The sequence below is a fragment of the Filicampus tigris genome, chromosome 11 (genome assembly GCF_054856515.1).
Source record: "Filicampus tigris isolate MCC_2025a chromosome 11, RoL_Ftig_1.0, whole genome shotgun sequence".
In the NCBI taxonomy this organism is placed as follows: Eukaryota; Metazoa; Chordata; class Actinopteri; order Syngnathiformes; family Syngnathidae; genus Filicampus; species Filicampus tigris.
In genome coordinates this window covers 24,308,043-24,332,047 of record NC_141227.1, presented here as the reverse complement: position 1 = coordinate 24,332,047, position 24,005 = coordinate 24,308,043, and the positions used below count along the sequence as shown (strand labels likewise).

General features: G+C 46.0%; 1 protein-coding gene across 2 annotated transcripts in view; it reads right to left on the bottom strand.

The window, feature by feature from the left end:
- Positions 1-21,720, bottom strand: part of LOC147140265 (protein kinase C epsilon type-like) — a 31,922-nt gene extending 10,202 nt beyond the window's left edge. The window contains exons 1-10 of one of the 2 annotated variants that reach the window (XM_086045942.1): positions 20,963-21,719; positions 13,599-13,662; positions 10,709-10,877; positions 10,014-10,048; positions 9,862-9,950; positions 9,625-9,757; positions 9,172-9,329; positions 8,379-8,472; positions 8,068-8,276; positions 6,901-7,074 (exon numbers count right to left, since the gene is read on the bottom strand). In XM_086045942.1, coding sequence (XP_085902068.1) covers positions 6,901-7,074; positions 8,068-8,276; positions 8,379-8,472; positions 9,172-9,329; positions 9,625-9,757; positions 9,862-9,950; positions 10,014-10,048; positions 10,709-10,877; positions 13,599-13,662; positions 20,963-21,424 — 1,587 coding nt within the window. In that variant the 5' untranslated portion in view covers positions 21,425-21,719. Of the gene's footprint in view, positions 1-6,900; positions 7,075-8,067; positions 8,277-8,378; positions 8,473-9,171; positions 9,330-9,624; positions 9,758-9,861; positions 10,049-10,708; positions 10,878-13,598; positions 13,663-20,962 lie in introns of both variants that reach the window. The other variant, XM_086045941.1, reaches the window with a different exon arrangement.
- Between the last annotated feature and the right edge of the window lie 2,285 nt (positions 21,721-24,005).

The window sequence follows — 24,005 nt, the reverse complement described above, 5'->3', positions numbered from 1 at the left end:
GCACGCACGCACACCCTGCCAGCTCTGTTCTCTGGCTGCTGAAAATGGACCTTCCTGCATTCCAGCTTTCTTTCTTCATATAGGAAGTCCATGTGAGTGTGAGTGTGTGTGTGTGTGTGTGCGCGCACGCGCTTGTGTGTGTGTTGCGATATAAACAGCAGTGTATATAAAGAGCCCGAAGGATCTCATGCGAGCCATTGTGCGAGCGCAGCAGGAAGTCCGAGCGTCAATGTGCATTTTGATTCTCTTGAACCGCCTCCAGTAATCCCTGGCCAGTCCCGCACTTTACGTTCCACAACAACCGTCTAAAAGTCTAAAGTCGGATTTATTGGCCGGAGACCGCATATTTTCAGGTTTCATACATACATTTCATCACCGACAAACAATATATGCATGTGAAGTGCAGGTATGAATTTTGGCTGCCTTCAAAAGGCGCGTTTGCTATGGCGAGTGAAAACGAGGGCCGGCGCCCACAAAAGCAGAAGAAAAATAGGATCTTATATTTCCCCAAAAAAAAAAGTTGAATCTGCATGTCCACTGGACTGAAATGCGACCGACTGGATTTGAGCCATTTGTCTATTGAATGACTATGCGGCCATCAGATCAGTTTGTGGAAAAGTTAAAAATCTTTGATGTCCTCCCTCTTTTGCCCCCCCACCTGTGTTGTTTCCTCGAATGGGTCAAACGGTCCCGTTGGTTGCCAAACTCTTCATTACCAGTTTACGTCATCGCTGTGTCTTGTGCGACTTTAAACAGGAAGCGGAGAGAGTTTGTTCAAACGCGGTGACTTTGGGCGCCGCCCGGCCCCTGATCTCAAGCAATCCAAAGTGCGGCCACGGAAGTCTACAAAGTGCTGCGAGCGAGCCAATAAGACATTGTGGGCCGCAGTGTCAAACGCCGGCGGTAGAGACACGTCGTCGTCCTCAGTCGTTTGCCAGCAGGACGTCTTTGAAACCACTTCATCGAGCGGACTCCGCGCCGTGCGGCCTTTAGGAGGTGGCGTTCATGCAGGCCCTGCCCTCAACTGAGCGTGCATGACTTTCTGCACGATTTTTGACAGAAGGTGGCTTTCCAAAGTTTTGCTAGCACGCCGCAATCAAGGCCAAGCAGAGCGACTACACCGAGGTCGCTCGGCAGCCGCACAAACGCAAACGCGTGATGTCGTCTGCGGAACAAAAACAAAGAAACAGTGAAATTGCTGGCCTATTTTCCTCGGAACATTGCGAGCTATTAGCGCTCGGCCTCATCCCGCCAAAGATGACCTTGCTGATTTCCACATGCTCATTCTGCCACTTAAACATCAACGTGTGTTGTGTGTGTGTGTGTGTGTGTGTGTGTGTGTGTGTGCGCGCACGCCTGGAAGTTTGTCAAGAATTTGTTCTGAAAAAAATCCCCGCCTGGCTGCAGCGCATCCCCCCCCACCCCCCCACCCCCATGTTGCTGTTGTTCCAGCACTATTGCGGCCAGCTTACAAATCGCATAACATGCGAAGAACAAATAACAATGCTTTCAACCGCTGGTGTCAAAGCTGCGGTCCGGGGGCCCGCTCGTAATCTCACTTTTAAAATCAATGGAATTTAATCTTGGAACAGACGGACGGGCTTTACTGGTCTCTGATTTCAAAAGGAGTTATTCATGAATTTCTTACGGATATGTAATATGAGGCCTTCGTGCATTTGGGTCATAACGGCCCTGCGCAACGATGATGTGACAAAAATGAGGTTGACAGCCCCGCTAATATTCACAGGTATATTCTTTATCCTCTGCTAAAAAAAGAAAACAGCTCACTGAGGAGATGTGACCGTCTCCATGTTGTGCATATTGACGTCTGTGTCATGCTGCCGCCGTCCAGCCGTCGTTTCATGTCAAATTGGAAAAATAGCTTGAATTTGAAAAATAAATGGTTCTGGTGCACCCCGAGATACAAATGTTGCCTCTCTGGTCTTAGCCGCACCTTGAAATACCGCCCGAGCCCACCGAGCCCACCCTTGTCTTCCTCGTCGTCAACGACAGCGGCGGCAGCACGCGCGCGCAAAGAGCTGCCGGGCCAGAAGGTCAAGCGGCTTGTGTTACGGGCCCCGTGCATGAAGATGGGGCACGAGCGGCGTCCGCGGCGTCCGCGGCGTCCGCGGCGTCCGCGGCGTCCGCGGCGTCCGCCGCACTGTAGCCCAGCTGCCCGTCGCGGCAGGCCCACCCGACAAACCCATTTGAGTTCGCACGCCACATTCGCCCACATTGTGGTTCCGGGGCACAGCGTTCCCCCGCTACTTCACGGCGGGGCTATCGTGGCTTCCGTCTATCGTGGGGTTTTCATTCCTGACCAAAACTTCGCCAATTGTTTGCAGCTTTTCTTGCTCTTTTTCTCCTTTGTGGCGGTGGGTGGAAGAAAAGAAAAGAAAAGAAGAAAAGCTGTTGACTGACATTTCGCAACATTCAATGTTCGAAAATATTTGTCCAGGAGACATTCATTACTACTTCAGTATTCATCATTTTCACATTTGAAATTCTCTCTCATGTAGTGCTCCCGTCCAGTATCTTATAAAGTAGCTAATATGCCAGTAATTAGCACGCTGAACTTTGGTGACTCTTTCATGCTTGGCGTAAGTAACAATTTCCCAACAATTTCTGATGGTGTCATTCAGTGCGGCAGGCTTGGCATCCAGTAAATGAGCGAAGCCGTTGGCCCTCAAGCGCTTTGAAGCCTCAAATAATCTCATCCTTCTTCATCTTCATTTGTTGCGTCAGGTTGTTTATAAAAGTTTTTTTTTTGTGTGAAAAATCACTCGAGTGTTAGCTCATCGTAGACTTGTGCTAGCTCGTACGTGAGCGGCAAAGCTTGATTAACCCTCTGGCATTTTATTGAAAGATTTAACATTGAATCTGCATCGGTCTATATAAATATTTTCACATTTTAGGCTTTTTAAATTGACATTTGATAAATGTATTAGTATTTTATGTTCATTGGGAGGCGTGGGGGATCTGGGTTTACGATCCAGACCGTCCCCGCAATATCTGTCCGTGGAATGCGGCCGCCGCTACCGTTGCAAAACCGTATTTACATTTCTGTGCTGTAATTAGGCCGATAAGGAGAACCGGCGCGATGCCACAGTTGATTGCAAAGCTGGGAGGAGGACGAGGATGAGGAGGAGGAGGAGGAGGAGGAGGAAGGGGCAGAACAAAGCTGACAGGAAGTCTTGGAAATCCAGCCCCAAAAAAGAGTCAAGTGTGGTTGCGAAATGTCAGCCACGACTGATATACATTTTCGGCTGATTTTCCCCTGAAAATGTTCAATTAAAAAAAAAATCATATCATATCTATTACCGTCATTCTGTACAAATACAGTAGCAACGTCAATAAGGCATATGTGGCAAACTGGCGGCTCGGGGGCCAGATCTGGTCCGCCGGATCCTTTTACGTGACCCACTAAATCAGATATTGCGTGTCTACATCATGCTTCTTGCCAAATTGATTTTTCATTTTGGCCATTCTTTTCTTTTTTTTTTTTTTTTTTTGCACCACAAACTGGTTCTGCGTCAAGACACATTTTGCCGGACGAGATGAGCCCCTCCACGCTCAGCCGCTGCCACTGCCACATAAGTGGAGCGTTTGGCTGGCCCGCAGCTGAACTCGACTGAACTGGCCAAAGAACAAACGGGTTCTTCAAGTGATTCCATTCTGCGCCACCACGAGATCCTCATCCAACAGGCAAATGCGCAGTGACACTCTTGAATCGGGTGCACTTTTAATATTGCACCTGCACACCACTTGCGTGCACCATAGCGAGAGCGCGTGCGTGCGTGCGTGTAAACACGACGACAACAGAGCAAGCTAACAACAGCGAGCGTGCGTGCTGATACACGGGACATCGGATACACGGCTGTAGTCCAACTGTCAACGTAAGCAAGACGGTTGACATGGGACTTGGCGGCGGGAGGCCAAGTATTTGATTCCCGACAGCATGTCAAGGAATGCAATGGGATTGCATTTCAACTGGATCCGGAAAACAACCCCACCAAAAACAAACAAACGTCAAATTCACACGGCTCGGCGGCCGTCCGACGGGTCACCTCCTTATTAGCTGGCTGAGCGGGCGTTATGCAACACGGCCAAAGCAGGAAGCGCGTGTGCGTGTGTGCGTGTGTGTGAATGTACAGTGTTTACAGTGTGTCTCTGAGGGCCTGTTTATTGTGATCACATAGTGTTCGGAGACGACATGGGTGGGTGTGTGTGTGTGTGTGCGTGTGCGTGTAGTGGAGTGGAGTGGAGTGGCGGGGAGGTGGGTCCATACAATACACATGATAAGTATCAAAAATGTTACATAAGCAGCCAGAATCCCTTTGTCTGCAGCCAGTGTGTGCGCGCGTGTGCGTGATGGCGACTCGACGGGCATGAGCAAACATGTCATGTGACCTCCCGCTCGCCCACCCAGCGCGCGTGTGTGTGCGAGCCATGTTTGTGTTTGTTGCGCGAGCGACATAACAGGAATAGATGATTTCTGGAGGAGACGCCGTCACGCAGTGTTCCAGAACCTTCCGAGAAAATAAACAAACACGGCACTCATCCAAATTGTTGACCTCAGCCAATCGAGGTTATCGACGCAGCCTTTGTTCTAATTGGATTTTTCGCTAAGTGAAAGTGAAATGTATTGTTCTGTTGCTTTTAATGACAATTTCACGGACGGGTTTTGCCCTCCTCATGAGGATGTTGGGCCCAAGTCCACCAGAACGCGCGTTCCACGCGCAACTGCATTGAGGAGACGCCGCATGGAAAGAAAACTGGATTAAGAACAGGGATGGAAATGAAACTGGATCGAGAATACAAACGTCAAAGAAAAAGCGTCTGGAGAGCAGACCAGACACACAGAGCGCAAACCAAGACGAAACTAGATGGAGCGCACGGACCAAAACAAAAGTGAATCAAAAATGCATCTGGGAACAAAACTGGATGGAGACACACTGGCGCAAGAACATGTTTGGAAACAGATCCGGTTCAAACTGGCTGCGCCCTGAGATGGCGGAAAAGGCCTTCAGTCTTACTCCACAGACGCAGCAACATTTTGGCCGAATACAGTCAACAACTGCATTATCACCGTTCGGCATGCACGGTTTCACATTCGAAGATCAACATTTTTCCATATTCATTGGATTTTTCCCCTTCCATTTCCCCCCATTTTTTGCGGAAAATATCGATTGAATGTTTATCCGCGCTCGACGGGAATTGTTGCGGTTCGATTTTTTGGCTTGTTTTGCTTTTCCAAAGCATCTCAGAGGGCATCAATTGGACGACGATTGTCGCCGCACCACGTTTAGACTAGTGGAGGCCAATGTTGCGATCATTTTAGATTTGTTCCCATTTCGAAAACAAAAACGTTTTGGGGTTTGTTTTTGTCAACTGCAATAACCTTGGTGGGGGCACATTTTATTGCCAAGAAACCTTTGAGTTGCCCTTTCATGCTGTGTTTTTTCTCTCCACGAGACGCATGATCCAACTTGAACTTGCCAAATTGCCCAAAACCTCAACTCCCATTTTTTTTTTTTGCCCCGCACGCACTCGTGTAGTTGACTTGTTATTTCTGCTCAAGTCTGACAGTGATGTTTTCTTTGTGCGGCTTGTACTTGCCGGCTGTGGGTTGACGAGCGGTCGCACCTGCATCGACGTCTCAGCGCCGTCAGGCTCCGATGGCAATGAAAAGATGGCGGCTTTAGCTTCGGTCTGCGCGGGCGCGCGTGCGTGCGCGTGCGTGAGTGCGCATACGTAACGCATGTATACATTCCGCGGCGGGAACACTTATGCAACACGCGCCAGACAAAACAGGAAGTTGTTGCCCTTCCAGTGGCCCCTTGGAAGTGCCACTCAATGTATGGACTGACGGCCCGCGGCATTTCTATGATGTCAGACGGCAATAATGCCGTTTTAGTGTTCCGCATTTTTATTTGGAGAATTCAAGATTCAAGCCGTCACTCAGCTTTTTATTGTTTTATTCATTTTTTTGCTTTGACTTGGAAATGATTTACTACATTACAATTATTTCAAGACGCTGAATATTGCCAAATGCCAGTCAACAGCTGGAGATGAAAGATTGCTTTGGCGGAACCCTTTTTTTTGTTTTGTTTGTTTTTTCTTATTATGCGCTGCCACAACTTGGATGCAATTTGATATACAGTAACTCTTATGTTTGAGATGTTGAAAGACGAGTGAAAGTGGGAAATATTTCAAGCTCAGCTTAGTTTTTGCTGAAGATTCTTGAATGTGAAGATTCTTCAATCTTGCTTTTTACGCCTACAGAAAGCGACGGCTGTCGGTTCACTTTGTAATGGACATCTTTGGGCATGATTATGGATGTATGTAGTGAGATGCAAAGCATTTGTTTAAATAAACACACAAAGCGATTGGTACGCTGTTTGCGCAATATTTTTGTCTTCTCGATCGCTCTTGCCCTCTCTGAATATGTTGTATTACATGTGTGTAAACGTGCTTTGAACCATGCTTGGGAAGTCTTGAAATAGGCTATTTGTAAATGTCGCAGTTCGGTTTTTGTGAGGGTGGGGTTGGGGGGTTCTCGAACGTAACCACCACCCACGATGGAGTAGGAAAGACTGGGTACATACATGCCCAAGCTCAGCGGATGACTGTGTGTACGCTGTGATGAGTCAGTCACTATGTACTTAACTAACCTAGGTAACTATTTGCTCCAAAACAATGAGAACAAATTGGAAGTTGTGATTCAGATCTTATGAAGCCACTCGGATACGAATCCAACCCGCTTGAGCTCCGATTGTGGCAACCGATGACGCCCGCGCAGATATTTGTAATAGGTGGCTATTTGGCGCCCCCCGCAGGCGGCGTGCGCGCGCGCATGCGGACGCGCGCATGCAGGCGCGCGCATGCAGGCGCCCTTACTTTGGTCTGGAAGCAGCAGTGCAGCTGCGTCAGGTAGGGATGCTTGCGGGCCAGCGCCAGGATGCGCTTCTCGGTCAGCGTGCAGTCCACGTCGTCGTCCTGCAGGATGACGTCCTTCTTCAGCACCTTGACGGCAAAAACCTCCTCGCTGCCCCTCAGCTCGGCCAGCATCACCTCAACGCCAAAAAGACGCACAAAACACTAGCGCCGGTATTCACTCTTGAGTACTCACACTTATCCAGTGACAACTAGTAGTCTCATGTCAATGAACACCATGGATAAAATAAGACATTTGAACAGGAATGGCTTCATGTTTCCATAAATGTATTTTTGATTTCATAAATGACTTGATTTTTTTTCTGGCACATCAGGTTTTTTAAAGATATTTTCATTTTGTTTTCATGTTCGACTTGATTTGACCACGCGTTGTCATTCATAGCAATGACGTTTCCGAGAAAAAAAATCCACTTGTTGCTGAACATAACCCTTCATTCATAAATACCGTATATTACTTTATTACCTATCATATTTTGGATATTATTTTATAAAAAAAAATAGCTAGAGTTGTTATTATGAAAACGTAATGTGCTTGAGAAAAAAAAAAAAACAAGGTCAGATTCCGACAAAAATGTTTCTTTCCCAGAAAAGTAGAAAAGTTTACAAACATGGGTAAAAAAATTGACTACTGCGATTATGAACACAGACTCGCAGTATATATATACTGTATGTATGTTTGTGTGTATCTATACAGATATTCTTTTTCTATGAAGCTAATATGAGAGGTTGGAGAAGAATGCAATTCGCACGAGAAAAGCTGTTCTGCCAGTCGTGCGTGCTGTTTACTTGCCGAAATGAAAGGGCCCCGTAAGAACAATGAGTCACACACGATGACTTGCCTATGAGGCAAACTGCCGCCATGTAGCGCCGGCGACTGGCGAGGAGGGCTTACTCATTGTCGGATTGAGGTTTTTGCATTAAGTATCGGTGGCTGATATTGGGCGCCTTCACGAGCACCTGATACAATGAAATGTGGCCGCCGCCGGCCCGATAGCGATGCCTGGAATCGGTACTTGCCCGTCCGTAATACAGGCCGTGCTAATATGGTCGCTCCACCTCCGAGTGACGCCACCTACGAGTCTTCAGAGACGCGAGCCATAACGTGCTGACCTTTCCAAAGCTTCCTTTTCCAAGCACTTTGATGAACACAAAGTCTCTCAGGTCCATCCTCTTGGGCTCGGCGGCGCCGCGAGGCTTGACCTCGCCGTTTTCCCGTCGCTCATCCGTTACCGCGGCGACGGACGGCGAGAGCGACGAGACCTCCTGGCCGCGGTGGTCAAAGGAGAGAGCTTTTCGGATGTTCTCCAGCTCCTTGGCATCTGTGCACAAAAAGACCAAAAAAAAGAAAAAGAAATTGAGAGGAGGTGTGTGTGTGTGTGCGGTGATGCCGATTTTGGTGGTGGTGGTGTGGCGGTCAGAACCTGGGTCACACGGAGACGTGGGGGCCGACCTGGACCGGTCTTCTTCGGTGTGAGGTAAGGCGGGAAGCCGCTCGGGGTCGTGAACCTGAGGGAGCTGCGCGCACACCGTGTGGGACATCACCAACAATGCGGTGCCACACTTCCAAACCACATCCACAATGATTATATTGACAAAACATTTTTGCTGGCTTAGCTTTTCAAAATTTTTTTTGTAACTTTTTGATATATTTTATTTGTGGCTGAAATTATTTTCTGCTGAAAATAAAGTTATTGCAAACCTTTTAAGAATGTCATCCTGTATTTTGCTTTTTTCCTTTGGGCTGCAATCGTTTTTAGTCCTGAATGAATTTTGGGGTTTGCAGGAATTCTTGTTTGCTTTCACAGATTAGATTAAGTAACATTTACTTTTTTTTTCCAAATGTTTTTATAGCTCAAATTCAACACACATTTTTTTGCTGAAATATAAGTAATCGGAATTGACATCCATGCACTTATATAATAATATATATAATAAATATATAATAAGAGTAAATATAAATTATTAACATCTTTCACCTTGAAGATTTATTTTGTGATTTATTTACAGAAATTATTTTCTGTTTAATTGAATTTGAAATGTTTGACCTTTTTGCTGATTTTTTTTTAAAACTATTGTTATTTGCTGAAATTAAATAACAAACCTTTCAATTTGCTTAGTAATAGGTTTTTAAGAAGGAGAGTGTTTTTCGCCCCCATTTTGGACACAGGAGAGCGCCAAGCTGGAGCACATAGCTGATCGACCGGCGATGCCCACCTGCGGGTGTGCCGACTTTTTGCGCCTCTGCGCACTGTTGGAGATCTTGTCCGGCGTGACTCCGAGGTCGGAAAGGACTTTGGCGATGCCGCGCGCATCCACGCCGCAGTTGGGTGCCACGTTGCTCTCGCAGCGCCTGTGGACGTTCACTTTGCACACTGACACACGCGCGCACACACGCATCCGCCATACGTCCAGCTTGAAAAGTACTTCAAATCCTCGTAGAATAAAAACACAATAAATATATCTTGTAAATCGAAAATTCAAAAGACATAGGAATACATCCCACCGGGTGGCCGTGTGGCTTATTCCACAGGACAAATGACATGGTGCAAAACAGTTTCACGCTTCCCAAGTGAGCAGGACAGTCATTGCCAGGTGTTTGCGGCGATTCTCTTCAAACGTGTCTTTGGAAACAAACGTTGGAACGAGCGGCGCGTTCCACACTCCTACCTTTGCACTGCAGGCCTTGCCTCAGCAGCCCCCACAGCAGCGAGCCGCAGTGGTCGCAGAAGGTGAGGACTTTGAAGTTGTGGATGCGGAACTTGTGCGGCAGGTTGACGCTGAACCGCTGCGAGGCCACCGGCTGCGACGGCGCCGAGGCGAAGAAGGTGAACGTGAAGACGAAAAAGAAGAAGAAGAACGTGAAGAAGAAGGTGCTTTGTGGAGCTGCATGGAGGCGGCGCTCACCTCCTCCACTTTGTCGTCGCGCCTCTTCAGGGCGGCGCACTTGGTGATGATGAGCTCGTGGCAGCGCTTGTGGACCACGCACGTGCAGACTGCACCGCAAGGCAACACGTGAGTCCAAGGCCTGATGGCATCAGCAGTCGGCGCTTTCCTACCTTGACACTGGTAGCCCTGCTTGCCCAACACGCCCCTGAAGGCCACACAGCAAAACAACAAACAAAAGAAAGAAAAAGGTTCCGTTCAGGTCAAGGAGCCTTCTACGTTGAACAGCGTGACAAAGTGTTTCCAAGCTTTTCAGTGGCAGCGTGTCTTCGTTTTCACGACACACATCATGGACAGTGGCGCCGTGAGATAGAAGGTTGAATTCCTGCTCTAAACTCAAAACACTTGCGTCTCAAATCATCTTTCCCTCTTGAAAAAAATGGGAATTCCATTCGTCGGTTCCACTTCCAGCCTCCCGAAAAAACCCCACAATGTGCGTGATGCGTTTTTTTTCCAAATAAGGAAAAATAGCACTCTATCATTAAAAATAGCACTCTATCATTAAAAACAAATAGAGTAATCACATCTTCCAATCAAATATAAACAATTCAACAGTTGGTGATTCAATTCAATGCCCAGTCTGCTGTTTCTTCAGTTGTGAACGTCATGGCCACCAGGGGGCGGCGTAAGGCAGAACTACGGATACAGTGGACCCCCGCAAAAAAAAAAAAAAACGAAGTGGTCGACAGCCATGGATTTGCATATTGACTGATTTTTTTTTTTTTTCCATTTCAATACTTTTTCAAAAGATATACATTTTGGAATACAGCAGTGCATGGGCGCGATGGCAATTGCGCGTGCGACTGACCATATGAAGTCCCGGCAGTGAGAGCAGTAGGTGGGCTGCCTCAAGTAGGTGGCCATGAACTTGTGGCCGTTGACCTGGTGGACCCGCCGGCGCAGGGCGCCCTGCCGCTTCCTGGGACGCATCCGCTGGCGAAAGACGCGCTCCTCATTGTCGCTGCTGACCGCCGCCGCTACACAAAACGTCACAAGAAATGGCCACTGTAACATTTTGTCCATCCTTGCATCATATTCTTGGTAAAAAAAAAAAAAAAAAAAAAAATGCTGTATGCTCTTGGCCACTGCACTGCAGCACATGCAGTTTTAACGTGTTGGTCATCCTCAGAGAGGAAAATATGACAATGATAATCAACTCTCAGCTAGCAACAACACCAAATTGAACACAGCTGACCTTGTAACACTAACCAGTCATAGGACAGCAGGGAGAAAAAAAAATGAGTCACTGGGCTCAAATTGCACATTTTCACTTGAGTGTGTACTCCCTTTTGTTGCCAGTGGTTTAAATATAACAATTTCCGGGAAATGTAAAAAGACAACATTTTTTGGGTGAAGTTCTGAAGCCATTTTTAACACGCCCCCGACCTTCGTGAGGATGAGCGTTTTGGAAAATGGATGATTGGGTCATAATTTGAGAAAAAAAAGAACAGACTCACACGGCAACATCGTTTTGTGAAAAAAGGATGGAATTGACCCAATTTTCCACGTAGGTTTCTGCCAGCCAGCTACATTTTACAGGCTGTACGCTGACTATACTTGATATCATAGCAAAGTGTTCATTGTACGCATTCCTTTCAAGTTTTGCCTATTTTTTTTCACCTTTCTTTTTCCTGGTAAGACAACTGACAACAGATTCTCATCTCATGGTGACCTTGTTGCAGAGTAAAGCCGATAGAATAAAAAGCTGATACAACGCAATACAACAAATACAATACATTGGTTTAGTTTTAGTATTTTTTTTTTAATATTTAGTATTATTTCTTGCAGCGTGTTCCACAGAGTTACAAAGAAGATCAAGTGAAAATGTAGCGCAGACTTTGGGAACAAAGAGGTTTGTCAAACGGCTGGAATGGAGAGTGCGGGTGGTGGTATGCATGGTGAGCAGAGAGCCGAGACGGGCTGGTGTCTTCCCTATGAGTGTGTGAAACGTAAACAGTGTTGTGCAATGAAAACATCTCAAAAGATTTTTTCAGAGATGTAAGCCATGTGGTCACTTTTGTGAGACACGCTCTTTGCATGATGTGACGTTTTTGTTTGGTGCTGACCTGCTGACATTTTTCTCAGCCGAAAGATGTACCCTGGCTCGAAAGATGGGAGGAAACACTCCGCTTAGCTTGAAGCATCACTTCTGATTAGTTTTGCTTTGTCTTAAATGAAACAGCACATGTACACAAGATGGCGCTATAGCACTGTATGGACCAAAATGAAAGGAAATGGATGTCTATCAACACACACACACACGCACGCACTTTGGCAAAGAAATGCGTTGACTATCAGCTCAACGGTTAATGTTCATTTATCAAATAAATAAGTGTCGGTGTGCGTGCAATGTTGTCTTTTTTTTTTTTTTTAATGCCACCACATGTGACTTCCCACCTTTATTGATGGGACATTTTGTCTTTGCGGGGACATTTTGTCTGGTCTACACAAGCGACCATGAACTCTTTCCACCATATTATCCATTTCTGAGAATACATAACTGAATATTGTTGTATTAGAGCAGGCAGTATATTTAGCAACAGAGGGCACTTTGTCCTGTGTGTGTGTGTGCGCGTGTAATAGGTTGATTGCAGCTCTCAAGTCAATCATGTGATGTGGGGCTGTGCAAACACATTTAAGTAATAAGTGCAATCTAAAGACACGCGAGCACACGCTGAGTATGTGAGGAAAAAAAAAAGTGTCCATTTTGCCTGTGAACGTCACCTTTCCCAATGATCAGCTCATCGGCAAGCTCCGCAGAAGCCGGCAAGCATCGATTTACGGGAGGAAAATCTCACCGCACACCACCAAACAAAAAGTATGCCTCCTGAAATGATCCGGCCGAAATTTACTGGCAAATGCGTCACAGACGGCAGAACGATGATACATTTGTCACTGATCCATTACAATTTGCAGAGAGGTTAAGTGAAAGAGTGACTCGACGCCTAGATGGGAATCATCACTGCATTAGAAAAGAAGAGGCCACTTATCTCGTCAATGAGTCATCCCCCCCCTCTGCGGCCCTCTCCCACGCAAATCGCTCCGTGTCATGTGACTCTCCACGAGTGCGTGTGTGTGTGTGTGGGTTCTTAACTCATTGTCATTTTTGAGCATCGGGAGTGACCCTCCGAAAATTGTGTTCTGTCCCCATGTAAGCACCAAGCTACCAACAGAATCTGATAGATAGATGAACATATTGATTTATAGAAATAAACATGTAATGTTAAAGCAGAGCTGGAGTAAAATGTTTGCTTTCAACACTATTTATTGGTGAGTTTATGTTACTGTGAGTTCTAATCAATAAAATGGCTTTTTAAAAATTTTTTTGTCATTTTTGTCCATGTCGTTCAGCCTCTACGTTTTACTACCTACTGCAACACATACTTTGTTTGCACCAAACATCTCTTTGCCCTGAACATACTGTCTCAGCCTCATAATGGACGCGGCAAGCTGAGATTCATCAACTCGTCTTTATCGTCAACTCAAAAGCTGTGCTGATCCCAAATCCAAAGCGATACAACGGCGCCATCTACGTAAACGCTTCAATGTTCGCAGGAGCCGGGCGGGCGAGCCCCTCTTCCGCGTCCACTCGTTGACAAAAGTACACGAGCAAGTAAATACTTGGATTCCAGCCGTCCAATCGAAACATCCGAGGCAGTAAACGACAGCGGACCCTAAAAAAAGCGAAGCGATGGTACCTTCGCTGGACGATTCCGAAAGATCAATGATGACGTACAGCTTCCCCTCAGGCTCTAGGTCGACCTGCCAAGACAGAGTGAAAAGCAGGAAAAAAAAGATTAGGACCCCAAAAGCCAACAACTGCTTTCTCAACTCATCTGTATTCATAAAGCACTTTAAGACAACCGCCACCGCCGGAGGAGACTGACGAGTCTTGGTGGGGATGTCTACCGGCAGTCGCCGGCAGTATGAATTCATCTCCGTGACGGCTCAGAGATGTCGCAGAGATTTTCTCCAAAAAGTTCCCCAAAGGGTCTCAGAGAAAAATATTTGAATGTCCCACCAAACTACCTGGCAAGCATGCAAGTCTCCAAGAGACATTGCGGAAACTCGGGTTGGCGTCAGGTCAGCAGCTAGTCTCCAAGCCAATGAGACAGGCCCTTAACTTTCATACAGAGCAGGCATTTATTCACCTCCGGCTCTTTTTTCGTCCCTTTTGTGCACCGAAAAACATGCTGAATTTACTGTGAAATGTTTGCAGCCCAACAAAAATCCTGTGGATCCAGATACATGTTGGAAGTAGACTACTGAAAACGTGCATTTGGATCCACAGGATTTGTGTTTGTGCAATGAAATTGAGGCAATTCAACACAACATTTTCTTCAGTGTGGGTTCTCTGTACGAAAGGGGTCGGTGACTCACCGTTGCAAAGCCGTCCTCAGTGCGCACACGCACACGCGGTAGAAAGGGAAGATGTCACAATATGTATACGCAAGATGGAAAGCAGAGACCGGGGATGGAGGGTGAGAGAGTTTACTGGTTTGGGAGGGTCCGCTGATTGATTCTTTGTTTTAGTTGTCACGCCAAAGACGAAGCCTTTGTTTGTCATCCCCGCCAAGCAAAGACGTGCAAACGACAGCGCCGTTTTGCACAACAATTTCCACCTACTGAGGAAGTCATGACACTTTGGTTGGATCCAGATAAAGAAATGTTTGTTTTTATAATCCCCCCCCCCCCCCCCCCCCACTCACTCAGGGATTTATTTTCACAGTTTGATGGACAGATTTTCTGCAAATGAATGAAAAGAAGTTACGGCTGCGAATGACGGCTAGAGTGTCCTGTCGCTCGGAATGCGAGAAGATCCCGTAAGAAACTGGCCTCTGCTGACTCCGGAATACACCCCCATATTTGATCTATTGCTTTCCCAAAACAAAAGCAGATACAAAGAAAACACAAGAAAGAACAAAAACAGCAAGCAGCGCCCCCGGTGGTCGGCAGGGATCAAACCATAAATCCGGTGCATCAATGACCGGTAAATTTGGCATTTATTCACCAGGCCAAGGCGGGACAATAACGCATCCGAAAAGGTTGAAAAACGTGCAGGTGAACTTGAACTACTCGTTCAGTGAGGCCACCTTTCACACACAACCTCAACACCAGAATCAGGCCAAGTGCCGGCTTTTTGCAGCCGCAAACGCCGACTGGCTGTTACAATGCAGGCAAAATCAAAGCAAAAAAAAATGTCAACACATTCATAGGGAGTTTTATTTATTTACGTCCTGCCGATGACGTCACGGCAGCGATAAAAAGGTCAACATCCCAAACGCAACACCTCCCTTCCTGTGAACACGCTCAGACACGCAGGTGCACACGCTTCCAAATATAGCGCCGGCTGAGGCTGAGGAAGGAAACACACACACACACACGCAACTTGATTATGTATTGGCACAGAAGTACATGCACAAACACACAACTCAGCCCCGTTTCTGCCACGTTTGCTATGTCACATGCGACACTTAACTTAATGGTCAGAACAACAACTTGGTTTCATATGTGTGAACGTCTCGCATGCTGAAAGAGGCCCAAAAAGTGTTTGGTGATTTCAAAACGTGGGGTCATAATAGTAAAAACAATCAAGAGATAAATCTAATCACTTCGTGGCAGTCCAATGTAATTTCTTTAACCTGTGCGGTGGGAAGAAAATGCTAAACAATGACAATGACACACTTGACTTGACTTTGGCAAACGGTGGTGACCCACTTGAAAGGCACTTCTTCCATAACGCTCCAGTCAAAAGCGCCGGCCGGTAACTTCAAAGCAAGCATGTGATTCCATTCAATTTCCAAACCAAGCATAAAAAAGAATTACACTTTGCGTCTTTAAAGCAACCACATTGTTTAGCTTAATGCCAACAAAGAATAGAAAATGCCAAAGATGAGCCAATGAATGGCATTAAATATTTGAACTAAAACGGTGCAGCAACATGTAGACAGACAATATAACAACACTCAAAGGCATATATTCTTTATCCTGTGTGAGGAACAACAACTATTACTGCAGCTTCCTGAGGAGTTTTCACCATGACCTTGCCGATATTTGCCGATTCACCTATTTGAAGAATTTTCGGGGAATGCATCACCGGTTATTCGTGGACGCCCGCGTTTATTTTGGGGATTGTTTTCCTGAAACCGTGCTTAATTGCGTCATTTTCATTATTGTGATCTTTTCATAAAGTCAAATAAGATAGAGTGCTACTTTTCTTGTTAAAAAGATACATAAAATATTTTTGTGTTTTTTTTCGGAAGGCCGGAACAGATGGATGGCATTTCCGTTCATTTCAATGGGGAGAGACAATTTGCGATACGAGTGTTTTGAGTTGCATGCGTGGCCACGGAAGGAATTCAACTCTTACCTCAAGGGCCGAGTTTGCGTTTCGGTGGCGGAGAGGCAACGCAAATGTCAGCGTGTCAAGATTTGTTGTGCTCTTTGCCTTCCATACTTGTTTTGCTGCGCGCGTGTGCGTTCTGGTGTGTGTCAGTGCCGAGAGGCCGTGTGCTGCCTGTCACAGGCACGAGCTCCCGCCTTGTTTTCGCTCTGCTGTCCTTCTCGCCTCTTTCAAATCTTGTGGCTGCAGCCCTGTTTTGTTGCTTTGTTTTCCTTGGCTTCAGTGTGACACATTTGACACTGCGACAACATTAATACACACCTTACATTTCATTCCTTGGGGGTCCTTTTTTTCGAGCCTGAACCAAACTCCTGTTTACACGGGCAAAAAGTGAAAACAATGACATCAGGCAGCAGGGATGACAAAGTGGGATATCAAACATCTATAGATCTGGGATCTCTATAGATGGACCTATAGGTGTGGCCCTCCATCTACCTCTGAGCCACAGCAGATGGCGTAGGAAAAAGGAAAAAAAAGCTTGTCGCCCATCTGTCAAGGTTACCCTGCTTCCGGTTTTGGCTGATTCGGACCGATTCCGTAGTCAAAGTTGATCCAAAATGGCTGTTTCAAAGTAAAATGCCTGACTTGCTGTTTAATTTGGGGCAAATAGACTCTTTGGTGTCCACTCAATTTTGTGTCAGTTGATGATGCTGGTGGTCGGACTCTTTTTTTTTTTCTTCCAAACTTACAACATTGAAAAGAAAAACCACAATGGTGTGTTGAATTTACTCCGTTTTATTTCATCAAGTGGTGGTGGCAGAAAACAAAATCATCTGGATCCAGATTTGTGCCGTCACTTGACGAAATAAAACTGAGTAAATTCAACAAAAACTTTTCTTGGGTGAATAATGTTGCATTAAACCCTCCAATAGAATTTTTAGCAGGAGACACACATGGTGAGACCCCCCAAATGGGAATTCATTGGAAGCCAATCTTAGCTTCTGGCATACCGGGACATTTTACGCCATAGCGGGACTTCACATGAAACCACAGTACCCTCTCTTGATTCATTTCACTAGGCTCATTCTCGCCTTCGGGTTTTCCGCTTAAAGCACTGGTTACATCAGATGGTTTTAAAAACATGACCAAACTTCTCAGCGAAGCGAAACCACCCAGCGACATCCGTTGAACATGTGTTGCATAAAAAAAAAACTCATTTATTAATAGCACTGACTATAATAGGAGGCAGAACATCAGCAGCTCCCGTCCGCTTGATTTTACGATGGCGGCCAATGCTCTGTTTGAAGCGAGCAACACCGAAGGGTTGGCGTTGCATTCCTCACATTTTTGCGTGACGACAGGTCTTGCGACAAACACCGACGAAGCACGAGAAACGCTGGCGGAGCCGGCCTGGGCTGTGCGGCGGGGGGGGGGGCACCTACTTTTCCCTTCTTTCTTTCTCTGGGAAGTCTACTGACAGTGAAAACAGGAAGTGGAGCCTGCAACATGCTGCCTTTATTTTTAGGCGCAAACACACACACACACGTTATACGCAGTGAGGCTAGAGCCCACTTCCTCGGGCCGACCCTCCACAGCACCCCCACAGGGAAACAGGGTCAAGAGGAGGTCAAGTACAAGTTCTTCCTTGTATTTACAAGCAACAAGTAAAACGTTTGAGGGCAGAATTCTCAAGTAAAAAAGCTTTAACCCACTGGCAGAGACAGGAATTTTTTTCCTTGGGTGGGGGGGGGGGGGGGGGGGGGGTCAAGGACATCTCACGGGGTCCAAACAAACAACAAAAACAGTTTTTGGTTTTACAAACCCCCAAATTATTCAGAAAACACTGATAAAAATTCATAGTATGGTTCCTACGGGGGACGGGTAGAATGAGCCAATTAAAGGGCCTACAAAGTGTGTAAAACTCCAACTCAAGAATTTGGAAAGACAAAGAAATGGAATTTTCGTCAATGGCCAAGTCAATGGGCTGATGTTAAGTCAATAACACATTGTGTTTCAATTTGGAAACACGCAGTTCGATGAAACAAGCGTTACAGATCGGCATAGACCGCCGTTCAACGTACGCCGCGGTTTGAAAAGGTCATGCCTTGTAAACACTCAAACTTTCCGTCAGTAGGGTGAGTTGTTTTTTTTTCTTCAGTGGTCAGCGCAAAGTTACGCCCCCTCTTTCGTTGTTGGTGCGAGCAGTCGGTGATCCCGATAAAGGATATGCAAAATGTGCTGTCAAAAAGTGGCCGCTACAAGAGGCAACACTTCCCCTTTGTCACATTTACAGTACGAGAGCGCCACGCAAAACACTTGGACAGCATCAAGCTAACATTAACAACACTTCAACAAAAATCAAGCTAACGTTAATAACGACACTTGGACAAAATTAAGCTAACGTTAGCAACACTTTGACAAAAATCAAGCTAACGTTAACAAGATTTTGACAAAAACCAAGCCAAGGTTAACAACACTTGGACAAAATTAAGCTAACGTTAACAACTCAACTCAACTGTACTTATAAAGCACTTAAAGGCAACCACCGCTGTATATAAAATGCTGTACATGGATGAAAAAGTAAGTCATACAACAACAAACAAAACTAAACCAAAACGAATCACAAAATACTAGTGTTGTGGGTTTAGTGCATTTTTTAATATTGTTACATTCATTGTTTGCTACTGTGGTGTACGATGTTTTAATAACGTGATTGAAAGAGCATCAGTGGCCGTTTCCGTCCTGTCTATCCAAAGCACCTGTTATGGTTTACAATTTGTTCAAACTAGCGCTATTCGGAAACAAGAACCCTGTCGACTTGGGACACGATCCAATCTGCCTTCAAGCCCATCCGACATGCACGCGGACGATGTTTACGTGTCACGATGCAATGAGGCAGTCGAGGACGCGCTGCCATGAGCGTTTTTTTTCCTCCTGTTGTTTTCTTTTAAGATGTAGCCCCCCTCTGAGGGCATCCTTGCCCAGAAGCTTCTAATCAAGTGTTTGGAAAACGGCGCGTGCTATTGTCACGCTGTCCGCCCACTGAAGTGCTCCTTCACCACTGCATGAAAGGACATGAAAACATCACCACCTGCTGAGTCACCGCTTGATTTCTCACGTCAACTTGTCCTCTGCAGATCAGTGGACTGATTGACTGACTGACTGACTGACTGACTGCACAGCAACAATAATAACGTAGTAAAAATGGTTTGTTTGCCTTTCAACAGGGAACATGACAACCTGAAGATATATGTGTACATTCACACATCCATCCATCCATTTTCCTAACCGCTTATCCTCACTAGGGTCGCAGGCGTGCTGGAAGTGTACATTCACAACAAAGACAAAATGTTTGCTAAATTCATGATTAATGGCGATTGTGGGGGAACAAGCATTATTTAGTAGCCCGGCATGTTGTGGCGCAAAGTGGTACTGCACTGAAGGCACGCAACTTTAAATTGGGAGTAAATGGCTGACGCCAGCAATTGGCCGAGAGACTCAAAAGCCATGAAGACTCCACTTGTCTGTCTTCGTTTTGACCTTCTCTCATCTCATCGCCCCCCTCCCTCTTGACTTTCATCATCCACTACAGCTCTGCTCCTCGCATTTGCACTTTCGAATGGGCCTTGCCAAGAACGCTCTCCTCATTCGGATGACGGACACAAAGATCACCGGTGTGCTTTGCTGGAGGACTACAGAAATTGCAGACTCTTTACTGTTGACAGGCTGGGGATTTGGACAATTTGATTTCAACAAGCTTGATCGAAGATCAAACTAGAGGTCAATTAATTTGATGATCGATCAGTTGTTGATTAATCGATTAATACAATACAATGCAACTTTATTTATAGAGCACATTTCACACCATTTCATGCAGTGACTACAGTTGCGACAATCAATTAATTGACAACTAATCGATTACCAAATTTATCGACAACTATTTTGGTCATCGGTTGTTTATAGACCTTGCTTAACTTAAAATTGCCCACCTCTTTGGACGTTTAGCCTCTCAACAGGAAACATTTTGGTTTCTGTACAAGCAGACTGTTTATCTTTGTGTCCTTTCAAAATAAGACATTTGAAAACAACTCTACTTTGGAAAACAATCAGCAACGTTTTTGCCGATCGGACCAAACCAGTAATAGAATAATAATCAATTTATGTTTGTGCATTTTCTACTTGCTGTCAATTTGAAACAATGTCCTGTTTTTGACAAAGAGAGGAACATTTTAAAAGTTTACTTTTATTCTATTTATCAATTAATCTAAAAGAAAAATCAACAGATGAATCGACAATTTAAAAAATTGTTAGTTGCTGCCCTTTTGGTGTCCATATCCCACGGCACTACGCAAAACACATTGTGTACGATCAAATCATGTAATAAGAAATCATTTGTGTTATTTCATTTCCACACCCAAAGAGAACCGATAAGGAATAGGATTGACGAGCAGTATCGACAACGGGATTGGAGTCGCTACATGTTCTTATCAAATTCCCATGACGTCATGAACATCTGGGGATGATGTCGACGTCAGTTATTATTGACAATTGCACATGAAGGCCAATCAAACGCCGGTCATGTTGGAATGAAGTCACGTGACAAACAAGGAAGATAAACCCAAGACCGGATCATGTGATTGGCTCACGCGCCTCTAAAAAATTTAAAATGATGGGGGGTTAAATGGGCAATGAAGGCAGTGAAAGAGTGTCGCCGGTTACCCAGTCCTCGAAGTGCTTGCTTCCGCCTTGCAGGAGGTCGTCGAAGCGGATGATGCAGTTGGCCACGAAGTCGTCGTAGCCGATGGGCGCGTCGTGGAAGACGGCCAGCTCGATGGCGCGGCCGTCGCGCACCTCCGTGCTGAAGTCGTCGTTCCACGCCGGGCTGTTGGTGCGCGGCCGCGTGCACGTCTGGCCCACGCGCGACTCGTCCACGTTGAGCGCCGCGTACGTGTCCAGCAGGAAGCCCTTGGCGCTCTTGGCCGAGGCGCCCACGGCGTGACGCAGGGACCACGCCGTGGGCTTCAGGTCCAGCGCCTCGCAGATGCGGATGCGAAGCTGCCCGTTGAACACCACCATGGCCGGGAGGGGAGGGGACGGGACGGGACGGGCGGGGAGAGCTCCGCACGCCTTCTCCACAATCACCGCAACGTTTACAGGTGCCGCGTGAATCGCAAAGTGCATCCGTACTCCCACCCCCCAAAAACAGACAATCCGGATAAACTCCCCACGCGCGTCATGTTTGTGTGCTGAGGGGATCGAGCTGGGGGTGGGTATAGCTGGGGTGGTGGTGGTGGTGGGGGGGGGGGGGCACTCCGGCGTATCTGACAGCCTCAGCAGAGGCGAGGAGGGAGAGAGGGAGGGGCGGGGATCCACGCGGTAGGTCGCCTCCAGCCGCAGCTCATCCACGGTTGTTGATTTTCTCGCGGACTCGCCGCACTCTCTCAGCGCGCGCGCACGCACGCACGCAGGAAACACGTCAGCTGTGCAGGGAAGACTCGCAGCCAAACTGGTCGGAAGTGCTCACCACGCAGGTGCCAGGTGGCACATTGGACACTTAATTAGGGACGCAATAAATGTGCGCATGTGCAAAAAAAATGCAGTGTTGCCTTAAGGTACCACTTAAATGTGTTCTGTGAACACGCTCGTAACTCAAACCACCGTTGGTCGTAAATCGATTCCAGCCACCCCTAAAACTGAATAAAAACAATTCACAATGAAGAAATATCCAACTATAAAATATTGTAATTTTTGAAGCAGTACATGACACGTTCAATAGTATCTAAAAGAAGATGAAACCGTTTCTGTCACAGTTTTTGCTTCAGTTCAACGGACACTGTGCAGCGTCTTCTGGTGTGCGTGCCTTGGCCACCTGAGGGCAGTATAACCCACACATGGATACACAGTGGACACTTAGGGGGCGGCCCAACGCTCATTACCATGGGAAAAAAAACAAGAACCCCCCTCCACACACACACACACACACACACACACACACACACATAAGTGGGAAATTTGGTTAAAAATAAATAAAAGAACATGACTAAGTGCATGTGGGATTCAAAAAACAACCAATATACGGTGATTCCCATGAATAACGGCGGATACCTTCCCCTCAAAAAGACGCAAAGAGATGAACAGGTGAAGGCCATGTACATTGAACTGGTCAAAACTTTACGCTGCAGTAACATTTGTTGTTCTTCACAAACAAGCAGAGAACACATTCCTGTGAGTAATGTTATATTATCTGTCTACATATGTCGCTGCTTCATTTTTTGTTTAAATCTTCGTTTATTCATGGGTGAAAATACCTCAAACACCAGTGCTATTTGTTTTCCCGTTTTTGGCAATTGGCATTGATTGGGTAAAGCTATGTGCTTGGTTTAAGGAATGCATAATTCACTTTGTTTTATGTTTTAGTTTGGGGTAAACGTCAGCTGGGAGTGGCAGGAAAGGCCTTGAAGCCTCTTTTTGGATCAATGCTTCACACCTGGACTGTCTGCGCTATCCCTCAATGGCGTTTTGCATCATTTGTTAGCATGAAGCCAAGCAGACCTTGGGCTATGTGCTTGTTTTAAATACACAAGGTTAAATTGTCTCTGTTCTATGTTATGACATGACTGTCTTTGTATTGTATGACTCATGTTTACTCTGTGCACAGCACTTTGTATGCAGTTTTAAAGTGCTCCACAAATAAAGTGGTGTTGGGTTGAGCCGTTGCGGATCTCATATTTTTGCTTGCAAGTCAAAGCAAAAATCACCCAAACAACGCCTCGTGTAAAGTAAACCTCCTACCTCGCCACTCGCATCTCAAGGCACCACTGTATACAGAAATAAAAACAGAAACATTTTATTAAGACACCTGGGAATTAGAAATGACTTTAAAAAAGTCATCCTAAATTTTCTTTCACGTGACTTTTTTTGTGATTTGAAGGCTTAAAAGGGAAGCTTGTTTGATATGTTGTACTGACAGGTTTACAACAGCAGAGGGCATCTTTTCCGAGCATCAATAGCAGCTGATGCGCAATGGCCACTTCATTAGGTACAACGGAGCCAATACAAGAGCAGTGTCAAACTGTGAAAATGCTAAAACTCACTTGAATGACACTTCCAGAGACCTATTCATTCAACAATATCTTTATTTTAGCAAAAATAAAATAAACAAAAAAAAATAAGACGACCGCAGCTCGGGCCCTAAATACTAATCAACATGGCGTGCGCTTAATCCCGAGAGAGCGAGAGAGAGAGAGAGAAATCAATGCCTGTTTCTCGCTGTTGTTTCTTTGTGTAGGCAAATCAATCGTCTGGTCTTCGGAGGGGGAGATTAAAAAGGATCCATAATGGCATTCATTCACGCCAACAGGCTGGAATAACAACCAGCCGCAATGTTTTTTTTCCCCCACACATTTTGAGCTTTTAACACCTCCCAGTCGAAAAAACTCACGTTCGCTCATCACTTGTCTGCTCATCAAACATCTGAGATGATTAAACGTCGATTTGCCGCTGCGCCGGTGTACCGATGAATGACGAATATATGCATCGTCAGTCCACAACTAAGCGTCTTGGCTTGTGTGACCTTGCAAAGCATCTCACAGTGCAAAAGCAGCTCCAAAGCGCAACCAGCAGCAGATCGCTGCGGCTGTGTCAGAAGAAGCAAAAACAACAGCTGACTCGTCTAAATCAAGGTCGAAACCTTGCAGACGATCATGAGACAAACAGTCAGGCAGCATTTTGTGAGGCTTTTCTATCAAAGCGAAAATCAAAT